The sequence below is a fragment of the Macaca nemestrina genome, chromosome X (assembly GCF_043159975.1).
Source record: "Macaca nemestrina isolate mMacNem1 chromosome X, mMacNem.hap1, whole genome shotgun sequence".
In the NCBI taxonomy this organism is placed as follows: Eukaryota; Metazoa; Chordata; class Mammalia; order Primates; family Cercopithecidae; genus Macaca; species Macaca nemestrina.
Genome location: NC_092145.1, coordinates 68327175 through 68352026, shown reverse-complemented (window position 1 = coordinate 68352026; position 24852 = coordinate 68327175). Strand labels below are relative to the sequence as shown.

At 33.5% G+C, this 24852-nt stretch overlaps 1 protein-coding gene across 7 annotated transcripts in view; it reads left to right on the top strand.

Moving 5' to 3' along the window:
- The window catches only part of LOC105488007 (dachshund family transcription factor 2), a 692336-nt gene that overhangs the window by 226418 nt on the left and 441066 nt on the right, over nucleotides 1-24852 (top strand). For 4 of the 7 annotated variants that reach the window (XM_071088389.1, XM_071088388.1, XM_071088392.1 and 1 more), the window contains exon 2: nucleotides 17693-17731. The exons of the other annotated variants lie outside the window; for them this stretch is intronic. In XM_071088389.1, the coding sequence (XP_070944490.1) occupies nucleotides 17693-17731 (39 nt within the window). The remainder of the gene's footprint in view (nucleotides 1-17692; nucleotides 17732-24852) is intronic. 7 annotated transcript variants of the gene reach the window in all.

Genomic DNA, 24852 nt, shown 5'->3' with positions numbered 1-24852 from the left:
TAAGCACTATAATCCTTTGTATGACAGTAACATAGAATCAGATGTTTATATATCATCATCATTGCCACCCTACAGAATGATCTCTTTCCCAAGGATTTTCCCCTTACGCCCCACACTTTCATTCTGCTGGGCATTTTTCTATAAAACACTGTGGGAGTGATGTATGGAACTTGAGGGTAACATATACACATATACATATATTCAAGCACATTTATTAAAATGGACATTTCTCATTAACATATTTTTCTTTTGTTTTTCTGCAAGAAAATAAGGTCATTGAATTTTTCAGTGTTCGAGAAGCTTATAAATATTTAAGGAAAAAACACAGTTTTACATTTTATCATATCAACCCAATACATGCTTTCACCCTATTGACACATTTATGTAATTGTATCTGATTCTTCCAAAGTCCTGCAACTAATGTACATTCCTTTTTGATTTAAATCCATCTCCTATCCTTTCCTGAGAAGAGGCTGAATCTATCTTTATCTCTTTGGTAGTAAAAAGTTTTCATAAAACAAAACTAAATGATTTCTCAGACAAAAATTTTGAACTCAGATAAATAACCAATGTATTTTTTTAAAAAATTTCTTTACCCTAATGGCATTAAGGGAAATGAAACTTATAAATTAAATAATATTTAATGGTACTTTAATATTTATTTTTGAGTGATAATCCAGAAAGTGCCTTTTTTGTTGTTGTTGTTGAGCATATTTTGAGTTATGGTGTATGCTTATATGCTTTGATTGCTATTCTGTTCTTCTGAAGAACCCTAAAAAAGCCCTACCATTAACACAAACATTATTGAATTGAAACACATATAAAACCTGCAATAAACTTTCAGAAGTGAAAGAACAGCTTGTCTTTTTTTCTACCGCATCTGGCAATCTGCTAAAATTTGAAAAACTCTCTAAAGTGTACCTGCTTTTTTAGCATTTTTTCAGCAAACAATATGTAACTTGTATAAATGCATATAATTTTACTGTTTTGTGTGTAGACCTACTGCTTATCTTTGTTTTGAATGGAGTGTTTAAGGTTGCCAAAGGCAAACTGTGAATATTTCTCAATATCATAGGTTTTAAAAATATGATTCATATCTGAAGATGATGGTTATTGGAATAATGATACATTTTTCAGTTTACATATGATCAAAATAAAAGATGCAGTTGAGTAAGTTTGATTTCATTATTTTACACCAATTTTAAAAAGAGAACTCCAACAATTATCTTGATATTTCATGACAGGATCTACCTTTCGAGCAATCCAGTGGTGTTTCAGTGTGTCTAATCATAGCAAGGTTATCATTCATTCTGTTAATATTTTATTTCTCCATAAAATAAAGTCATTTATATTTAAGTACAGTGTTTAGGGTCTTTGTTTGCAAGTTGACAAGATATAGTGAACTTAATTGATGCTATTAAGACTTTACAATAAATTTTTATTCAAAAGGTATAAGCATATTTGTACTATTACATAAAGATATAAACTTAATAAATTGTCTTCTTTTGTAAAATATCTTAACGTGGTGTGCAGTTTGTGTTAAACTTACATCATTTGACAGAATTACAAATATTTTGAAATGAAAATTCAGTTGAACAGGAGGAAATGGAATAAAATATATCTATTTTTTCCCCTCTGGATATTAAGTTAAATATGGCAGATGCAAAGTTATTTATCTTGCAACCTTTAAAAATAACATATTGGAGACCTCCATACTCATGTAAAATTCAGAAATAAGAAAATTAACTTACCAGTTGTTATCTTGACAGTTACAATTGCAATAATTATTAAACAGTAAAATTTCATCTATATTAGTAAATCTCTTTAATACCTATAAATGATTATGCCTATTGAAAAAGATACTGAGATTAGATCACAAAAATCCTTAGATTACTGTCCCTTTTCACTCCATATTTACTGAATGTTTAGCAAATGTTAGGATTTAGAACAATGCTAGATACTGTTTAAACCTAAATATTCAAATAAAAAGTCAGTCAGAAGTGGGACAGTTATTATGGACCACGACAAAGATGAATGAGGAACTTTGAGTCCAGGATTTTAGTTCTACTCTAATGTATAAATTCAGAGAGAAAATGAGAGCCTCTTAGTGGCATTAATTTAGAAATTATTAAACTGCATATGCATGCGCACAAAACTGATCTGACAGAAAAAGCATGTAGCCAAAAAATAAACTTTAAAAAATTGGCTAAAATATAGAGGTGATTAGCTTTATCCAAAACCACTGAAAGAAAACAAAACAAATTTAAAGTAGTAAACTAAATAAAATAGAAAACTTTAAAAAGGTGGATTGTTTTGAAAAATGTTCACAGGAGATCCACAATTAAAACACAATTCCACAATTAACTTGGGGGGATTGGTTTGGAAATGACAGCAGATTCTTAATTCCATGCCATTCCCCCCACAACATTATTATAATTTTCTTAAGTGAAAGGAAAACATACACTTAATGTTTTCTTAGACACTTAATCTCTCCCTTTTCTAGAGCCGGTGCAAACAGAACTGCTAATTACTCTAACATGTCACCAAGCTACTGAACTTTGAAAAGATAGTGGCTCTAAAATATTGTAGATGTGCAAGTTGCTAAACAGGTGATTTTTCAGTACCATATTCTAGGTTTAACAGTTGGGCTTACTTTTAATTGTGATAATACTTGTAGTCTAGATATCATAATAATAGCTTTGAGAGGAGCAGTTCATCAGTAGCAAAAATCCTTTAGTAAAGTGGCATAGGCTTGAAACTCAGTGCTTCAAAGCACTTTGGGTACTCTAAGTATAGGAACACAATGCCAGAATCTAGTTCATAATATTGACCAATTTTCAATCAAAAGAAAAGCTGATTTTAGAGAAAAATTATGTGACAATAATTCATGTTGTTTAGAATTTACTCCTTTTTAGTAGTATTTTTCCTTAGTAAAAAAATTCCAGTTACACATGTAATATATGTTTAGATTATATTTAAAGTATACCAAATAAGTTAGGGTTTCAGTGGCAAATTTAGGTGCTTTATTTGGAATGAGATTTTTGTAAAGTTTTTCTTTAAAAGATAGCAATTACAGAAAGATAAATTGACTTTATGCGTCATTGTTACTTTTCAGGTGTTCTTGATATTTCAAATTGCAAAGAAAATTTTCTGTCTTGTAATCATCCTTCTTACAACTCCATATCTTGCAAAAGTTTTTACTGAGATATTATAGGATTACCATTAAAATAATTTCATCATGTATGTAATCCTATTGATACTGTCATATGACAACATGGTGAGATAAGTTTCATAATTATTATTATTATTATTATTTTTTTTTTTTTTTGAGACGGAGTCTCGCGCTGTCGCCCAGGCTGGAGTGCAGTGGCCGGATCTCAGCTCACTGCAAGCTCTGCCTCACGGGTTTGCGCCATTCTCCTGCCTCAGCCTCCCAAGTAGCTGGGACTACAGGCGCCTGCCACTTCGCCCGGCTATTTTTTGTATTTTTTAGTAGAGACGGGGTTTCACTGTGTTAGCCAGGATGGTCTCGATCTCCTGACCTCGTGATCCGCCCGTCTCGGCCTCCCAAAGTGCTGGGATTACAGGCTTGAGCCACCGCGCCCGGCATAAGTTTCATAATTATAACAATTTAACAGTTGTCGAAAGTATATTATAACTGATTTTCAAAAGTTTGCTGTAAAGACAGCTTGTTTCTATCTGTACTCAATCGTAAATATACAAGATTGCTTTCATCAGTTTCTTTTAGTAGGAGAACAAAATTGAAATTTTAATGATGACAATTAATTATAAAATTATATTTTCTTCTGAAAAATAGTTTAGAAATATCATGGGATCTGGTACTAAGATATTATTTCTCTGGTTGGAACATATATATATATATATATTTGTACGTAGGTTTACATTCTATGTACATATTATGTTGAGCAGATGAAATGGATGAACCACAATAGTATGTAAAGAAAATTTTAAAAGCTATTTGATTAACATCCTTTTCTAATTTAAAAACATTTTGTTTCTTATAGTTAAAATTTATCCTCTGCTGCTGCTCCTGGGGTTTCTTTTATTTTTTGACTTTATCACTTAAAGATTATTAAAATAGGAAATGAGTTTCTTGCCTATTAAAAGCCTTTAAAGAAAATGATGCCTTAAAAGAAAGCCAAGACACTAAACACCTTTGAGCATTTTTTCTCCATCTCCTAAATGCTCTGTAATTTGTATGTAAAGAATGTAAGAACTGTCTGCCTATTTTGCATGACATTGCTATTTAATTTTTTTTTTTTTTTTTTGAAAAGGAGTCTCACGCTGTCGCCCAGGCTGGAGTGCAGTGGCGCGATCTCGGCTCACTGCAAGCTCCGCCTCCCGGGTTCCCGCCATTCTCCTGCCTCAGCCTCCTGAGTAGCTGGGACTACAGGCGCCCGCCACCGCGCCCGGCTAATTTTTTGTATTTTTAGTAGAGACGGGGTTTCACTGTGGTCTCGATCTCCTGACCTTGTGATCCGCCCGCCTCGGCCTCCCAAAGTGCTGGGATTACAGGCTTGAGCCACCGCGCCCGGCCTAATTTTTTTTTATTTTTGTTTGCCGCAATTCTAATGGGTAAATGGTGAGTGTGAGGTAATCAGGATATGCTATTTGTGAGCATGTCAAAAATGTATTGTTTCACACTACGAATGCATCTTCAGAAATAAGTGGGTGGTCTTTCACTGCCACTTGTGATTTTTAAGGGAAGGCATTCACAGATACAAAGATATTCTTCAAAATGTGATCACTATACTACCAAGAGTCTCACAAATAAGCAGAGTAAAAGACTAAGAATCTCATATAGTATTGCTACAATGCGTAGAGGGGAAATAAAGGAAGGCCTATTTGCCCTGGAGAGATAAGGAAGCAATCTGAAATTCCTTGATTTCAGTGGGAAGACTGTTACACTTTACACAGTGTGGATGAGAAAGAAGTTAAAGCTAAGGAATCCTAAAAAAGGGATGACTTTAGAGACATGAGGAGAAGCATGATGTGATGGGAAGGTGGAACACACAACCCATGATAGGGGGTATTCAGTCATCTCCATTAGCAATAATTAATATTCACACAACAAAAAAGAGGAAGACTTTTCTTTCTTCTGTTCTTGCATTGTTCTTTCATTTTTTCTTTCTTTTAAAAAATTGTTTGAATTAAGAGATAAGTGGATAGTAACGGTTTTCTTTAAAACCCTTTGTCATAAGTACTGATGAAACTTTAGGGAAAAAAAATACATGCCTGTTGAAGTTTTAAACTTAAGGGAGCATATATTGGAAGATATATTTGAATAAAGAAGATGCTTATGTGTTATTTTAGAAGAGAGTTATGGGAGTACCCTCTAGTAATTGATAAGATAAAAAGGGTAACTATACAAAAGGAATAATACAGACAGCTTTTGAAAAGGTAGAATAAAACCCACTAGCGACATAAAACCAGAATGACTAACAGGAAATATTAGATAGTGAAATGGCTAACAATCTTCATAGGTACTTGTTTAATTCTAATCATAACCCTTGACATGGATTTAGCTAAGAAATTTATACTTCAATAAACTCCCTGGATACCCATATATTGTATATTTTGTTTGGAGACCTATCGGAGGACTTGTTCAATTTTGCTAAAACATTAAAGTTGACACCTAATATACAAGACAGTGTCAGTATATTGACTTCCACCAAAGGGAAATTATTATTTAATTTGATTGAGATCAAGAGATAAAGGCAAAAAAATTGCATGTAAAAAAGAACAGATAATGTGGTACACTTTTGAGACAACAGAAAACTAAATAAAGAAGAGTGAAAGGAATACAATCATCTTTAGGGAAGGACATTTCAGTTGGAAGCAATTTCCTGTAATTTAAAATTTATGGAATTGCAACAAGATAAAAAGTATTACAATCAAAGAATATAAAAAATTCAAACTCTGTTCATGAAGATTTTAACAGTATCCATCAATGTTTGGAAATAATGAGCATAATACAATGCAGATTAATTTTAAATTTCCATTAAAAAACATTTTTTTCATTGCATTGAAAACTTAATATAGGACCTGGAAAAAATGGGGTTTTCTCTTGATAGTTATATTTGAAGTCAATACTATCGCCCCAAAGACTTTTAAACAAACACGTCTTCTAAAGGCTTTACTACTGTTTTACAATGTTTGCACTTTTCTTGTTATCCAGGCAGTGTTTAGTTGTTAGGTTTTGTTTCTTTTCAATAATTGAAGCCTAGTGAGGGTGACAGGTATGTAACTGAGTTCTATGACAGAGCCACACACAAATTGCCAGGAGAGCAGAGAGGAAGGAGTCATAATTCAGCTTGTATGTCTAAAAAATAAAGTGACCAGTGTTAATATTAAGATTAGCAAGTTATTTGACCCGATTTTATTATTAGAAAGGAATATAGTAACTTATTCACAGCAGAGGTAGAAGCCAGAAAGTTTCACAGCTCTTTTAAGTGTTGATTATAACAACCTTTTCACATCACTATAATTAGGTGCTTTTGTATACATTGTCTTTTGCTAGATACTACAAGGAGATATCCATTAGTTCTGGGTCTTCCTTTTCATGGTTGGCATTTTAAATGATGAAAATCAATGCACACTTATGAGGTTAGGTAATAGTTGAACATATTAATAGATGAAAATGTACATATTGTTAATGTCCATTCACTTTTATCTAAGGAGGATGAAGTGGGATAGTAATTGGCAGTCAGTAGGAGTGGCATGCTTTTCTCTGTGGAACTGTTAGGTGAATAATCTAATTCATTCACTGTGTTTATAAGAATTATCCAATCAGAAAGTTCAAAATAAAACTAACTGTCTGGAGGAGAAATGAAAATTAAATAGAGATTTTCTTGATAAATGACAGCCTTGATTTTACCTGAATGCATGGTCATAGCAAAGACCTAAATAGCTACATGACTTATAATGAGATTGTAACATTCCTAATAATGCCACTTAGAATATTACATTTATTTCTGCCTACCATATGATATAGTTTGGATGTTTGTCCCCTCCAAATCTCATGTCAAAATGTGATTCTCAACGTTGGAGGTGGGGCCTGTTGGGAGGTGTTGGGCTGTGGGGGTAGATCCCTCATGAATGGCGTGGTGCCCTCCTTATGGTAATGAGTTCACATGAGATTTGGTTGCTGAAAAGAGTTTGCAACCCCACTCCCGTTTTTGCTTCCCCTCTTGCCATGTGACATGCCTATTTCCCCTTTGCCTTCCACCATGATTATAAGCTTCTGGAGGCCTCACCAGAAGCAGATGATGGCACTATGATTCTTGTACGGCCTATAGAAATGTGAGCCAAAGAAACCTCTTTTCTTTGTAAGTTACCCAGTCTCAGGTGTTCCTTTATACCACAGCAAAATGGACTAATGCATCATATTTTTTAAAAAGGTGCAGCATTTGAAAGAGAGAATTCGATTGACCTTAGGATATGAGCTGTGAAGACACGATAGAATCCTGAGTTTCTGTGACTTTTAAAGAGCAAATCTGAAGATTTAATTGAAAACAATATAAACATATCAATATACATATAGACAGACAATGTCTTTTTATTATAGTATAGATTATTGTAAAAGAGATGCATAAGTTTTAGTAGAAGAAAAACTTGCTGAAACAAATATCGGAGCTTCTCAGCTCTTCAAGATTATCGTTCTGCAGCATGCAAGCAGAATAATGTACTACTGATTTATTCTTTGAAGGAAAATGTCTAAAGGATTTTTTCAGACAGTGCTTTTCTGAAACATAGAAGAGAATGCCCCTTAGCTGAATACCTCTAATAGGCATGCAATAACTATAAATCAGAGGAAAAAGGGTAGGTCTCAGGAGTGGCAACTAAACTGCAACCGTCACTGACCTCTCAGAAGACGTTCAATGTAATCTACCTATATTGTAGGCAGGTAGCCAAGAATTTAGGAATCAGAGAACTACAGGGTTTTTGAGCTATGATGGGCTGGAGAGATCAACTTATTCAAACTCAGTTTTACAAAGAAGTATACTGGGATCTCGAGAGGAGAAGTAATTTGTTCATGGTGACACAGTTAATGGTGACACAGTTAATGGCCTAATTGGGACCAATACCCAAGTTTCCTTATGCCTTGTTCAGTGTTTTTCTGTTAACCCTGTTACGTTCAGAATTAGTTGTTGTTCAAAAGTTGGAAAGTAATTTTTCATGTAAGCAAAATCATAAGCTGAGTTCTTCTTTGTTCAATTCTATACTTAGTTTCCATGATAAGTCAGGCTTTAAGTCATATTAATGTTGGCTTTAGACTTTCTGTTGCACATGTCCTTTCCTTTTGATTTTCATCTCCACCACCCTGAAGTAACCTCCTACTTGGTCTCCTCACGTACACACTCTCTTATAACAATCCATTCTGTGCATCTTGTCAGTTTGAATTTCCTAAAGCATTGTTACCCTCTTTCAGTCTTTGTTCTTTAAAACCTATTTCAAGACCCAAGTCAAATTTTCCTCCCCCATAGTGACTGCACAGACCACTTCAGGTAAAAGTGATACTTTCATCTTATAAATTCTTATAGTACTTGATTTAATTTCACCCATGGATCCAACATTCATTAATCAGATGTATTTGAGTATTTACTATATACCACGAAATCAAGTGGTGCTTATCACTCACAGATATTCAGTGTTACATTTGTCGTCATAATTTCTCTCTTTTTAGATCGTAATATTCTTGATGTAAGATACTATGGTTGAAGATCTTTGTATTCTTTTTGTATACTCCATACCACAGAGCCTTTTGTACATAGTTGATGATTACTAAACATTTGTAGAATAAATATTGAACTAAGAATCTGCTATGATAAGGTGTGAAGATAAATATGGCCTCTATGGGATCAGTATGCAAACTGTTAGATATCAATTATAAGCATGTTTGAAGAGCTTTCATCAATATTTTTATTTTATTTCTTCTTCTTCTTTTTTAATTCTTCTTTTTTTTTTTCTTTTTTTTTTTTTGAGACAGGGTTTCACTCTGTCACCCAGACTGGAGTGCAGTGGTGTGATCATAGCTCACTGCAGGTTGAAATACCTGGGCTCAAGCGATCCTCTCACCTCATCCTCCTGAGTAGTTAAGACTACATGCATGTGCCACCATGCTCAGCTAATTACAAAAAATTTTTGCAGAGAAAGGGTTGCACTATGTTGCCGAGGCTGGTCATGAACTCCTGGCCTCAAGGGATCATGGATGTCAGCCACCATTCTCAGCCTTTTTGATTCTTAAGTTAATACTTTGCAGTGCATAAAAGTCACATAGCTTATTAAAGAAAAAAGTATCAAGATAAAACAGCAATTCAGTCATATCCACATAGATAAATATTGTCAACAAGAAGTGGTAGAATGTTGAACCAGATTAAAAACTCTTCAGTCTCACTTTCTACATATATAATTTAATGTATATATTACATATGAAAATATATGAAGATTTAAACCTACTTTTGCACATAAAATAATTTTATTCTATTAGGCAATGAAGAGAAAATGCTCTTCTAACTGTAAAACTATACAACAAGTGGTATTACTATTTAAATATAAGATTTTGAACCTGTAAGCAAACTATATATATAGTGCTTTGAAAGATAATCATTTGCAATTTTAAATATCTGCCTCTGATCTCTTAATTGGTAAGGAACATGGATTTTATTTTATTTTAAAATAGATTTTAAATAGATTTCAAAATAGGTTTATTTATTTTATTTTAAAATATTTTATTTTAGACTATTTTAAAATATTTTATTTTACTATATTTTATTTTATTTTAAAATCCTTGTCAGGGATTAAGTCAGGAGAAGAATATAAGCGATTTGACTGAATTTCAAATCCGTAATCCTCTTCATTCCCATTCTCGACTCCCAGTAATACATTAAGAGCATGTCCAGGCCAAGATTCCTTTGCTCTGACCCAGCTTGATTGTCTTCATCTGCAGCTAGACTAAACCAGATAGGATTACCAGAGTGATCAATTGGCAAATGAACTCATTTTCTTAGAAACAGCTTAGCTGAGTTCTGCTTACAGAACTGCTTTTCACATCTAATTTAAGCTTAATTAGACCTATTTACCAAATGTTAAAAAAGTTAAGGTATAATTAAAATAAATTTTATAGCATTATTTGTTTTCATGAATAGCTTTATAATGAATCTATATTTTTACCCATCAATAATTCAGTATATTTGCTGCCATCAATAAGTTTGGACTTATAAAGTTTCTGATAAACTGTGGCTACTCAGAGAAAATTTACTCAGATTCTAGAACACCATGAGTGTTCTTATACAAATCATGTATCATAATTAATTATGTAAATCAGCATTGCAAAGTAGAAGTACATTCTTAAAATATGTTTTATAAAAATAAGCTTAAAGACTCTACAGTGATGATTTTGAATGAGGTTAAAGTGTCCCTTCATAAGGTCAACATTCATCTCAGTTGACAAATATTTACTGATAACTACTGCATGCCAGCATTGTGTGGGCTGATGGAATGAAACAGCAAATATAAAACCTAACCTATTATCTCATGGAGATTTCATTGTCATTGGAAAAGTAGGCCTAAAACAAGTAAATAGGTAAAATAATTATACATTGTGATAAGTGCTAGGAAGGAAACATTATTTTAATGAGCAATTCAGAGTTGGAAGTTGACACCCAGTTCTCCACATAGGCAGTAAACTAGGAAGTAAGCCAGTTTACTATTATCTCGGTGTGATATCAAACCATCAAACACAAAGTCAGCTAAATGCTGATAAAGCAGTAATTGTGTCCAATGTTTTAAGGGCTGCAAAGTATATCTACCATAAATGTTTTGTTTGGCTTCTGAAGCATTTCTTTAGTGTTTTCTGTGAGTCATTCTGAACACACAATAGCAGGACATGATCATCGACTGGAAGACATGAAATATAAATAGTGTAACGGTGCTGAAAAATCCCTTACCAGAGGCAGGCTAGAACCCCTATGCAGATCAAAGCACGCAATTCAAAGGTCACCCATGATGTCTAGCCAAACCTACACACATGAATAGCAAGACTGAAAGATAAAAAATTTCCAACAGAAACATTGTAGACAAAGATGACATAGCATTAAGTGATCTAAAATTTATGAAGGATTTGAGGAATTTTAACGTTTAAAACTTTATACGATATAAATTATTTTAGGCAAATTAGCTAATAATCAAAGTTTATGTATGTGACCGATATTTACTGAATTTGAATATGTGGAAGAATATCACTGAAAATACTATTTGGGATACATTCACAGTACCACTAAAGATATTTAATGGGCATCATCCTTGATGGCACATATATTCATATTTCACACATATTGAAATACTTATTGTTGTACCATGAGAAGAGCAAGTTATTCTATTTTTTAAAATTAACATTGCCTTGAAAAAGACATTTGATGCTGTGAACAGTAATCCTATTTTTGACATTCTTTGTTTTTGTAGGGCATATGAGAAATATCATTGAAACTGCTGAGGCTCCTCAGACAGGACCAACAAAATGTTGTTTGTATAAAGGATCATCTGTCAGAGACAATTGACATAGGGTCTTACATTCTTTGAGTTATATTGGCACTCTACGTTAATACAAGAGTTTATATATACAACCAAAAACCCTATCTCCTACAAACAAACAAGTAAAAAAATTCCATAGGCCCATTTATCTTCACTACCACCCCATCCCATATTCAATTTCATTTTCTTTTTCCTCTTGACTCTGACTTTAAATCTCACCGATTTTTAAAAGACTCAAATGTGTGCATCAACATTTATCAGAAGCCACAAATATTTAATATAAGCAAAGTTTGTGTTATTCCCAAATAATTACGGGAAAAAAAATTCTGAGAGGAAGCAAATAGTCAGTTTTAATTGTCTGGGCCTTGGTTCACAAAATCATGTATTTGGAGATTTAACAGACAAAGCGTTTGTTTGGATGCCTTCTTCAAACTTATAGGCCTGAAATATACAGGCTATTAAATTTATACCTTTAAAATGAGGATATCTTCAGGTTTTTTTCTGTTAATATATATGTTTGCCAAACATTTTTCAGGATTCCTAAAGTGGATTAAATGGCTTTAAACCAGCTTCTGTGGAGCAAGAGTTATTATGTAAGATGCATAAGGTTATCATCTAAGAGTGAGGAAAGACCTTTAAAAGTTCCAACAGTGGAAATGCAACAGTTAACATGATTTGGTCATGTCTCCAAATATAACTTTTAAAAGTTTTACCCGCACATATTTATTGGCAATTTACCGCTTACTGATGATGTCTGATAGGAGGTGGGGAGGCATTGCTTGACTTATACTTTATTTATTTATTATATTTTATTAGCAAATAAACATTTTATTTATTGTATTGGGCCAGAAAAATAAATTGCATGACAAAAAGATGTTACCTGTGTAAGGGGCAGCCGAAACCTAATTTAGTAGTCCCCCAAATATGGCAGTATATGTCAACAGCTGACTGCCATTTCAAAGCATAGGGAACATTTTTATTGATCTTTTGGAGTTTTAAATATATTTATTGCGGCACTATTCACAATAGCAAAGACTTGGAATCAACCCAAATGTCCATCAGTGACAGACTGGATTAAGAAAATGTGGCACATATACACCATGGAATACTATGCAGCCATCAAAAAGGATGAGTTTGTGTCCTTTGTAGGGACATGGATGCAGCTGGAAACCATCATTCTTAGCAAACTATCACAAGAACAGAAAACCAAACACCGCATGTTCTCACTCATAGGTGGGAACTGAACAATGAGATCACTTGGACTCGGGAAGGGGAACATCACACACCGGGGCCTACCATGGGGAGGGGGGAGGGGGGAGGAATTGCATTGGGAGTTATACCTGATGTAAATGACGAGTTGATGGGTGCTGACGAGTTGATGGGTGCAGCACAGCGACATGGAACAAGTATACATATGTAACAAACATGCACGTTATGTACATGTACCCTAGAACTTAAAGTATAATAATAATAGAAAATAAATTAAAAAAAGAAAAAAATATATAGCTTCTACTCTGAATGATATTGTATCTGTGAGTGTAATCAGAGTTTGTTTCTTATTTAATCTATTTTTATCTGATGCTATTTGCTTTAGGTGCTCTTCTATAAATATGGATGTCAACTTCAAAGGTCAAAGGCTTGTCTTTCTTCTTTAATAAAAGTACATATGACTTTTTTTAGGTAGATAGATGATTTAACACTCTTAGTACACCTTCAGTCAATACCTTACACACACGGCAGTTTTCAGAAATCCCATATTTTCTTTAGGGAAATTGATTAATATTTGGGTAAATTACACCTGTAACCCTTAAAATAGCAGCCATAAAATTCATATTCTGCCTGAGACCTTGGAAATAACATAAATTCATTAAGAGAGCCAGGTATAAGGTCATACAAAATTGTGGGAACTGTGGGGAACAGTAGAGTGCATACTTTTTCTATGGGGGAGCCATTGCTAATCTACTTCATCTGGTTATGCCAAACCAGTAAGAATGTGGAACCAGTATTGCCAGATCTCTCTTTTTAATAAAAATTTCAACTTTTATTTTAGATTCGGGGGTACATTATTTTAGATTTGGGAGGTACATGTGCAGGTTTGTTACGTGGGCATATTGCGTGTTGCTGAGGTTTGAGGTATGAATGATCCTGTCACTCAGGTAGAGAACATAGTACCTAATAGGCAATTTTTCAGCCCTTGCTCCTCTTTCCTCTCTCCTACTTCTAGTAGTCCCCAGTGTCTATTGTTGCTATCTTTATGTCCATGTGTACCCAGTGTTTAGCTCCCACTTTTAAGTGAGAAGATGCAGTATTTGGTTTTCTGTCCCTGTGTTAATTCTCTTAGGATAATGGCCTCCAGCTGCTTCCATGTTGCTGCAAAGGACATGATTTTGTTCTTTTTATGGCTGTGTAATATTCCATGAATACATGTACCACATTTTCTTTATCCAATTCCTTGTTAATAGGCACTTAGGTTGATTCCATGTCTTTGCTATTATGAGTAGTGCTGTGATGAACATACGAGTTCATCTGTATTTTTGGTAGAAAAATTTATTTTCCTTTGGTATGTGCCCAGTAATGAGATCCCTGGGTCAAATGGTAGTACTTTTTTAAGTTCTTTGAGAAATCCCCAAAGTGCTTTCCATAGCTGAACTAATTTACATTCCCACCAAGAGTGTATAAGCACATTGAAATTAAGATTTTACGTAAAATGTTTTGATTTTTGAAGCTCTGTACAGAAAGATCACTGGCTTAGAGATCAAGGGAGCCACAAATCTTGTCTCTTCTACTATCTAAAGATGTATGTAATGTTTATCAACCTTATTATGTTCCCATGAGGATAAAACAGATATGACAGTCTTTGGGAGGATATTTAAAAAGTGGTTATCTAACATACAGTAGAGGAAGCAGGATTAAAAATGTAGGGGTAGTAGCTGTCATTCAGGTCAGTATATTGGGAGATCTGACACTAACTTCCTCTGTGACTTTGGCCAAAGAATTGAACATCTCAGGGGAGAATTTCCTCATCTGTTAAATGGTGATGGTGGTAGGTAGTTAACCAAAGCAGTTCAGGCACCCGCATTATATCACATAGGAAAAGGAAGAGCTGCACTAATGAAAGGATATAAGAGAATTGCTCCCTTTATTTTTCCTTCTACTATACATTAGTAGTTTCACTGAAGTTCTTCAGGATCCAGTTTGAAATCCATTGCAGTAGATACTTCCAAAAGTTGACTGTATCTTTAAAATGCTTTGTTTGAAGTACTTTCCTTCATTTGAAGAATCAGTGAAAGGAACAATCTCTTTAGTTTACTTCACACCAGAGGCTGAACATAATATATGATATTAGATAGTGATTTTTAAATTTATCATAAAAAGGACCTAATACTTAATTAAATGAGCCTGACATTTTAACTGGACTCTTTATTATGTGGTATTTTATTGCCTCTTGTCATGTGTCTTGCATGCTGTTTCTCTATATTATTAAATGAGATTCTGTGGGCTAAATTTAGGTTTCAAAAGTGAGAATATCGTATCTCTGATTCTTATATTAAACCGACTCCAATCAAAGATGAGCACACTCGGTAGCAATCACTGTCGTTAACTTCGTCGAGCTTCACATTCACATGCCCAAAGTTGGAAGAATCAAAGTATGAAAATTTATTTATCAGTGGTACAGGGTAAAAATGACCTTGACTAATTCTAAATAAAGCTAGCTCTCCATTATTAACTTCTTGGGTCTCAGCCAGAGTAGAATCACCTTCTAGTCATAACTTGTGCATAGGGGAAGGCTCTCTCTACAGTAAGGTTAATCAATGTCCTAATGAGGTAAAATCATGATGATGATCGGAACTGGTGAGTTGTGTAGAGAACCCTCACTACTTACCACCGTATGTTGCAAAACCTCAGCTGCTAATAGTTCTGTTGGTGGTAGTTGTATATTGTGTATTGTATCTGCCACAACGTTATTGATTGTGTGTAACCCCTGTTTTGTTACTGACTTTATAAGAATGTGAACATATGTATATATCAGCCACAAGGACACATTTTAGTAAATTTCAGGCCTTTTCATCATGACTTTTGTTTCATAGCCAGAATCAGAAGTGGGGAGGGGCAGCGAAAAGAAGACTTTAGTAGACAAAGAGGAAATAGAAGGAATACAAAACATTTTGGGCCAACTCCAGGGAACTCAGATGATTTTTTTTTTCACATTATAACCTATTCTATACTGAGCTGATAATATTAGTATCATCATCTGCTTGTTCAATAAAGTTTTCCAAAGTGGTATAAGGAAAACTAAAATGAATTAATTAACATCACTAAAAGAACTAATTCAGAAGTATAGAAGTCATATTTTACTTAGAATGTCAAAAATGAAATACATCTGTTTAACTTGTAGGCCTTAAAGCCCTAGAGTTATAGCTAGTTTGTTAAGCACTGTTGTAAAGTACATTCCTTACATTGGAAAAGATAAATGAGAAATTTTCAAATATCAAGGTAAACTCCTAATTTTCTAAGTAATTTTTAAGTTGTCAATAAAAGGACAGTTAATTCATGCATGTTTATATATTCATTGAATAATTCTAACAATGTTTCTGTAGTCAATGATTTCAGAGTCTAAATTTAACCTATGAAACTCATGCCATGGGAGATGTAAATGATTTTGATTTTGGTGAGGATTAGTATAATTATATTTACATGTATAGTGAGGGCCAAAAAAAGTTTGTTGAGCTTAGAAAGCTTTATTGTTAAAAAAAATGAGGGATCTTTGGTAAAATTGAAAAAATGCCCCCAAATCCAGTCATATATAGCCCATTATAATAAGGAAGGATGCATTATCACTGACTTGGTGTGTATGATTATATTTTATTTAAGAAAAGTGTCACCTCAGAAGAGGTTGGGTGAGTGAGTTGTAAAGCAAAATCAAATAGTTCTGACAGTGAAGTGACAGAATGTAAGAGTAGGTGAAAAAAGGCTCAGCTTCACTCTTACCTCCTCTCCCCAGCAACCCCAGATATATTTTCATTTTTTTTTTTTTTTTTTAGAAATCTCTCTACAGACTTGAGCAGAGAAGTGGTCGTTTTTCAAAAGAAAAAAAAAAAAAAAAAAAAAAACCAAAAAACAAAACAAAAAAAAAACCAGAAACAAAAAGATAATATTTTTGTTTTGTTCAACAAAAAGATGATGAACTAACCACATATATTTGTAGTGGGCATTGTGGGAAGGTTCCCGTTTCTGTATTACTAAGAAGTACAGTAAGGGTTAAAAGAACCACATTATAGTCCTCATAGTTTTTTTTGCATGTCTTTTGAGGTTTCATTGTTCTTTATTAAAGGATTGGAGAACACTGGGGGTTACTGCACTGCTGGAAAGAATAATTATTTTGTTAACAAGGCTAATTATGTGTTTTTTAAAATGGATCTCTTTTGTATGTGTTTAATTTCTTTTGTGTGGATGTATGACTGTGTGTGTGTGTGTGTGTGTGTGCGCGTGTCTGTGTGTGTGAATGCGCATGTGTAACCCTTGTGAGGAAGATGTAAGACAATTCCGTATGCTCCAGAAAAATGTATATAGTGATCTGTTGGAGATCAATGGCTCCATGTTTAGGAAATAAGCAGAACATTGATATTGGCTTACTTTCATCATCTTGGCCAAATAAAAGATGAGAAAAAATTAGAACGGGATTTTTCCCTCCAAAATGTTGGAATACCTAATGGGATGGGAAGGAAGGCTCTTGAGAGAGAGGGAAGAGATACAATATTGCTGAATTTTTTGGGAATTGTTACGACCCAAGGCCACTTTCTTCAACAGAAATCTATAACCTTATTTCCTTGCCTTTATATATGGAAAAGCCCTAAACCACATGACATTTCACCTTATTCTTTAGTCAATGTGGATTATACTAGAAATGTGCTAACATTATTCATATATTTAAAACACTAATAGCAATTCAGGCTTCTTTACCTTCTATGTGCTCTTCCCTGCTGGTGTTTCATTGTGTGTAACCTATCTAAAATTTCTGCAGAATTTAGGAAGATGTTTTGTGAAATATAATAAAGCCTTGATTAATTGGAAGCTAACTAACCAGAACTCTCAATTAACCAGTTTTATTTATTTATTTTCTGCTACACTCTCCTTTTAGAAGGAAGAGGCAAATGACAAGAAAACAAGCTGTTAACAGGTATTTATGTATTTATTTTTTAAAAATCAAATTCCTGAGAATGTCCTGGAGCCTGTACAGATTCAGCCACACTTTCATAATCTTGTTCCCTGTACTGTACTCACTGAGGTAGGAAAGTAGAGCCATTTAAAATTTTCAGCAGCAAATGCTGAATCTTGCTTAATCCTCAGTTCATAAGAAAAAATGAAATCCAAAGAGTGAATTACAACCCATCCATCCAGTTGGAGGTTCTAAAGCAGAAGTTAGAGAAAGGCTGCAAAGTTGGTTGGGGTTGAGTGAACATCACTGACACAAAAACTAGGATACCTATGTAAAATAATGGGGAAATTATTCAGATGTCCACCCACCCCTTTGTTCTGGAATGCTTAGGAAGGTACATTCACTTTTGCAGGGCAGCACAGGCTATTAAGTGTGCTACAATGATAATGGAAAATAATCTGGCTTTCTAATCTTTTAGGTCATTCTAAGCATTAGGCACAGATATGTGGTGTAGGCATGTTAGAAGTTCTAAAACCTTTAAAATCATTTTCTTCTAATAATATATTTTAAATAAATATTTGGAAGTCTAAGAAGATTTATACGTGAAACCTCTTAAAATATCTATGAAAATCTTAGTAAAAGGGCAATCAGAGATAACATATTGTTCCAGGCCTCAGACATTTTAGGTTGTAGTGGTGAAAAGAACACGCAGTAACTCAGAGACAAGGGCAAAGTAGGGGAACTCATGTTCCTAAAATATATTTTGATAGTTCCTGTCAGTAGTGCCCCTCTTCTCTTCCACACTTCTTTCTCAGGTTACATTACCTTTTGGTGATATTTTTTGCCCCTTTCTTTAGGGCTGCCCTTGATGCAGGCTTTATCCATATTTTCTACAAGAAAAATGTCATAGAGCTGTAGGGGAGATGAGGACTACACCATGGATTTATCCTGGGTTTTCAACATACAAAATAAAACATCACTATGGTGGTGTTTCTAGTATCTGTGACATTTTCTATATTAAAAGTTAGTTTTACATGTCATGCACACTAAATAATACCCAAGTGACCTGAAGCAGTGGATGTGCCTCCTTAAGTGCCAAACTTTCTATTAGACAACGATATCAATGCTGGGAAGACTAAAACCCACTAGATTTTATTAATGACTGAGTTTAACTGTGAAATAGTAAATGGATTAAGTTTTGAGTCTAGGCTTGGATATGGAAAGTGTTTCCGATTTGATATGAATGCAATTGAATTTAGGCATTGAAAATGGCTTTCACTTTATTTTTGATTTTCTAGTAAAATGACAAGCAAATTAAGTCAAGTTTTTTGTTCATTAAGTATAACAGTAGTTTATAACTATATGGATTTACTTCTGGATTATCAAAATATACATTTCATATGTACATATATGTAATACTATTTTTACACTTATTGCAATCAGAGAAAAACCATGAAGTGTTATTGAAAATATGTGTACCAAGTCGTTCACATAAACTATAGAGAAACCAGGAGAGTCGCAAACTCTAATGCCTACTGAGGCAAGGCTGGTAACACAAATGAAAGACTATAAGTGATATAGAGTGGTGGGGACTATGGTGAACTAGGGAGCATATATTCTTTTCCAAAGTGGTGGCTATTACTGTTTGGCTGATTATTACCATGTGTGAATGCAGGCTCAGTGTTGTTAAGATCCGACTTTTTAAAAGAAGCTGGGAATTAAGATTTTTACATGAAATTCTCCAATTCTTAAATGTTGGCAACTAACTCAATAAAAAGCAAAACAGAAAAAAAAAAAGCAACACTGCGCAGGCAAAACAAAATCCATCTGGGGTCAGGATCTAGCCCATGGGCTGTCAGTTTGCGACCTCTGCTCTAAATTGTGAGTCCTCAAGGTATTGCATTACAGAAAGAATCACAGTTTGTTATAAATGCACCTAAAGCCTTTGATCAAGGAAAGTTCATATAAGGTGAACAAATAACCAGTGGATTGCTTACGAATAATTATTCGGGTTCTCAAAATGGTGGTTATGCGCTGTGTGAGTTTTATTTTTTACTTCTTCAAAATAGGCAATCTAATTTTTCCTTCAAGTGATTTGAAAATTAAAATTCAATTATTATTTTTTGCTTTCATGTTATCAGTGAAATGCGGTATGAAACAGATTATTACTGCCATGTCCAGAAAATAATACTTAAGTATAGTTCTCATCACATAACATAATTAAGGTTTCTATTTAAAGTCCAATTTATTTTGTTTTAATAAGAAGAAAGCCATGTGTATAACATGTGTTGTTTTATTTTAAATTGGCTTGCCTTTAAACAAATTCCCAATTCCATCTAGCGAAATTCCTTTATTTTTACAAATGGTTAAAATAAGAAATAAAAGAAATGTAAGCAGTTAACACAACAAAACTTCATTTGAACTTTTGATAGGCATTGGCAAAGATAAAACAAAGTTGGTCATCTGAGATTTTATTAAAAGGTAACTGTTTGACTGATCTGAGACTTTGCTTGTTTGTCTGTCCCGCCATGGACCTTAGCACATAATCCCACTGTGCTACAATGCTTTTGACATCTGTATGCCCCTTTCATCACTGACAATCCAAAAGCATATTTGTCTAAAAAGGAAACAATTAAATTCCAATCTCTCTAGAAAAAAAAAAAAAAAAAGAAAGAAAAAGAGAAAGAAAAACACCTCACTGTTAAACCTGCTTTAATGGTCACAATGATCTGTACCATAAATCCTTAGTGAGGATGGTGAATTTAACATTTTCATTTCTAATGAGAAAGTCGAGAACTTTAAAAAAGAAAAGTAAAAAAAGAAAGAGAAAGAATTGAAGACATAATCTCAAATCCTAAATAAACTAGAAAAATCCTCATTCCTTGACAAATCATTCTAGTTGCAGATTTAACACAAACACATATGAAAGATGAGAAATTGTTGGGTAACTGGTCAACACATATGACAATGTGCAAAATAGCTGATGTTTACTTAAATAAAATTTGGGTAGACAGTGCTGCCCCTTCCAGATCATCAGCTAGTTTTGACCACAAGTAATCTGTTACATGATTGGGACGCAATATGTTTAAATATACTAATTAATGAAACTTATTTACTAAAACTCTAATAATTAAGGATCTTTAGTTAAGTGGTTAGTCCTCAAACTCAGAGAATTTAAGAAATGAGTGATTATTTGATGCATTTGACCAGCATAGGCATATAAATAAGAAAATTCAGGATAAAATATTAATGAACAATTACTCCTCTTTTTTTGCCAGGACATAATAATATCTAACATTTATCAAACATGAGTTCAGGTGATTTTTCATATATTAGTTTTTTTAATCATCATAACAAATCTGTAAGATAGGTGCTACAATTATAATCGTTGTCTTACAGTTGATGATACTGAGTCACAGAGAAAGTCAAATGATTTACCCAAGGTCATACAGCCTATAAATAACAGAGACAGCAACTGAATCAAAGCAGTCTAGTTTCAAAGCTCATATGCTTTGGACCAATATATTTTATAACCAGCCAAATGGAATCAGACTAATTAGAAAAACACCTCATTTACTATTATATATAAAATTACTTATTGAAAAATGACATTTCTATTCAGAAATCAAGTTTGGTAGCATCATTTTGATAGTGTAATACATTAGCAAGATTAATTACAAAATAGTTCAGATAGAGCAGGAAAAAATAAAAGGGAACAGCAGGAAATACTGAGAAAAACTTGTGGATCAATATTCAGGTCTACATTTTGCTACACTTAATCCACAGTTTAAAAAAAAATTGTATCTGAAAAACATTTGTATCTGTGAAACATTATGACTAACAATAATATCCTTTTTATTCCATAAATGAAAGATGACCACTAATCCTAAAACCAGTGGGTATCATTACTGTGTCTTTTTAAAATTATGTGTGTATTTATACACAAACAACATGCAGTGTTGATTTTTGTGTTTTTTTAAATTTTTGTGTTTTAAGATGTATTGAACCGGTGTGATATCGTACTACTCTTTTTAAGTATTTTTACATTATGTTTTTGAGATTCATCCATGTTGATACATTCAAATATAGTTCACTCTTTTTTTAATTGTCCGTTATACTACCTTGTATAACACAATTTGATAATTCTTTCCTATATCCATAAGTCGATAATTAGGTTGTTTCCAATTTTTTGTTGGAAACCATGCTGCAATGGACATGTCTTGCACCCATATGGGAGTATTTCTCTAGGATATAAGCCTAGAAGTGCAAGTTTTAGGTTGTGAACTATGTATGTCTTCCACTTTAATGGTTATTGCCAAATTGTTCTCCAAAGCTGTTTTGATTTACCCTCCTGCCAAAAATATACAAGAGGTCCCATTTCCTCACATTATTGCCAGCATAGTAGATATTTTTATGAATGATCTGTCTGAAGAAAAAATAATTCTTTTTATTCTCTTATGATTACACACATACATATTAAATATTGATTCTGATCACTTAGCACAGATAACAATGTTTACAGATACTATTTTTGTCATTATTCTTCATCTTAAAACATATGTAATTAAGATAAGCATTAAAGATACTATTTTAAATTTGTAAAGCATTTTCTAGGTTACAAGCACTTTCCCATAAACTTCCATTTGATGAGACAGTATGGTACAGCAGGAAGAGCTCTGGGGACAAAAAAAGAGTCATAAGTCCATGGACTCAACTCTGCACATAAATCTGTGGTTTTGGACCTCAGTTGCTGCATCTTTTAAGTTACAGTATTAGACTAAACAATCTCTTAGATAAATAGTATATGCTTTGATCTATGATACATATCTTCCCTTTTCCTTGAAGCTGTAATTTACTTATTGTGCATAAAGCATAAAGAGAAAATTGAATTTGGTCAATTTGTGAAAATTGTTGTAACACACTCTCTGGCTCAGTTAATAAGATCATAACTTTACCTTCATTATATTTACATTTCCTCTAATTCAAGGACAGTTGGGGGTGGATGGTGGAAGAGAAGATAGGACATATGATTTTGAATTCATGTTCAGTTTTTCCCATTTCAAAGCATCACATTCTAAATGCTGAAATAAAAAACAATGAAAGCTCAACAACTATTTGTTATGACTTTGTATTTGCTTTCAAGCTTTTTATGCACGTTTCTGATTCAGAAGAAAATATTCAAGATTTTCAGCTCACTTAATGTTTGATTCCAGCAGTATTTTTATGGTGCTACACATAACTACTTAGAGAGAGGACTTAGGTTGACTACTCTGTATATTCTTTCTTTCTTCTCTTTTCTTTTTTTTAAGGACACAAGCCCATGAAACAGCCTCAGGAGGTCCTGAGACACGTGCCCCTTTTATTTCTTTTTGAATAAGGGAGTAAGTAATTAGATTTTGTGTTTGGAGAGATACCTTTTATTTGAAAGATCTGGATCTTTATCCTGAGGTTTAACACAGAACTTTCAGTTTTTCTTAGATTCTATGTGTATGGGAAAGACCACTGAGTTAGAAACCAAACTGTCTAATATTATAGGAGATTAAAGTAGAAAAGGGAATCGGTAGAAACTGATTTTATTTAAACTCTCGGAGTTGCAAATATGCTACACACACACACACACGCACACACACACACACACACACACACACACACATCCTCTTGTTAGCACAGAATATCTGCTATTTTCAATGACTTTTGAAAAGAAAACTTAACGTGCGAGGACATTGAACACTGGTTATGAGCAAAGCTTCTACTTATGGAAGGTGGCAGTTCTGGCAAACAAAATATAAATCAGTTAATCTCTTGTGATGAAGACGTTCTTAGAGACCTTTCTTTCTATAAATAGTCCTGGGAAAATGTTTTGACTCTAGCATTCCTAGAAAGTGAATTGACCTCCTACAGAATTTCAACACCAGGTATTACAAGAAAATTGGGGTTCACACACTTTGTTCAAATTATCTTCAGATTAATACAATTTGCATGCATATACCTAATTGTCCAAATGTAACAATAAGCCTAGAGAATCCAACATAAGTTGTTTTGGGCCTGTTTGTTAACGGACTGTGGGGTCCATATTTAAGACCTTTCATTGCTATTTTTGCCAATTGGCATCCTGTTTTTAGTTTAAGCATACTCTGGAAACCACTATTTTACTGTGTTGCTTCCACTACTTAAGAGAATCAAAATCTCTGCTGAGATAATCTATAGTATTTCTGCCCACATCCTACTTATCCTATGTGGAGATTCAACAGGGTTATCTAACTTTTTAAAAACATAAACATGAAATAAATCACTTAAAACACAAGCTATCTCAAAATCTTTAATCCAGTTTCAAAGATGTAGGTCAGAACATTTTCAAGACAACACTTCTTGGACATAGTTCACCAAGTAACTGACAAGACTATTGGGAAATTAGTACTCTCCTTAAAAAATATATTGCAGTTGCTCAGTATTTATTAAAAAACAAGAAAGGAGGAAATATGAACATTGTCATATGGCCTTTATAACCTGCATTATTCAGAAATGCTATATGTATTTGAGACATTGATAGATTTCTATTGGCAAAACCAATTGCAGTCATTCCATGAACTACTCCTTATTGAGTATCCCCACTTTTGTTAGTCTGAACGAAGCCTTGGCGAACAAAACTTGTTATCTTTTATCCAAAAAAAAAATCAAAACCATGGACACATTTGTCTTGACCACCAACTTCAAGAATGCCCATGTGCTTTGCCAAGGACGACATCTAGATAATAATACTATAATATTACTATAAAGTATTTTCTTTTATTATTTAAAACCCAGTTTGAACCTTGAGCAAGTCATTTACATGCTGTTTCTTTGGGATTACCTACATTCTTGTCCACTCTGACCTTGTAATATTTCTCACAGTTGGAAATGTAATGCAGAGTGACTAAGATAATGTTGTTTACACAGACTTTAAGTGGAGTGACATTATAGTCAAGCAAGTGTCACATCACCCAATGTGAAGGAAGACTTAATTACCATAATCCTGTGAATACTAAAATTTCTTAGCCATGTGTAGCATAATAATGTAATGTTTTGCATGTACATTTAATAATACAAAGGTGTCTCAGGCTGCGTGTTTCTTTAAAAATGAAAGCAAAGTGGGATTACAGAAA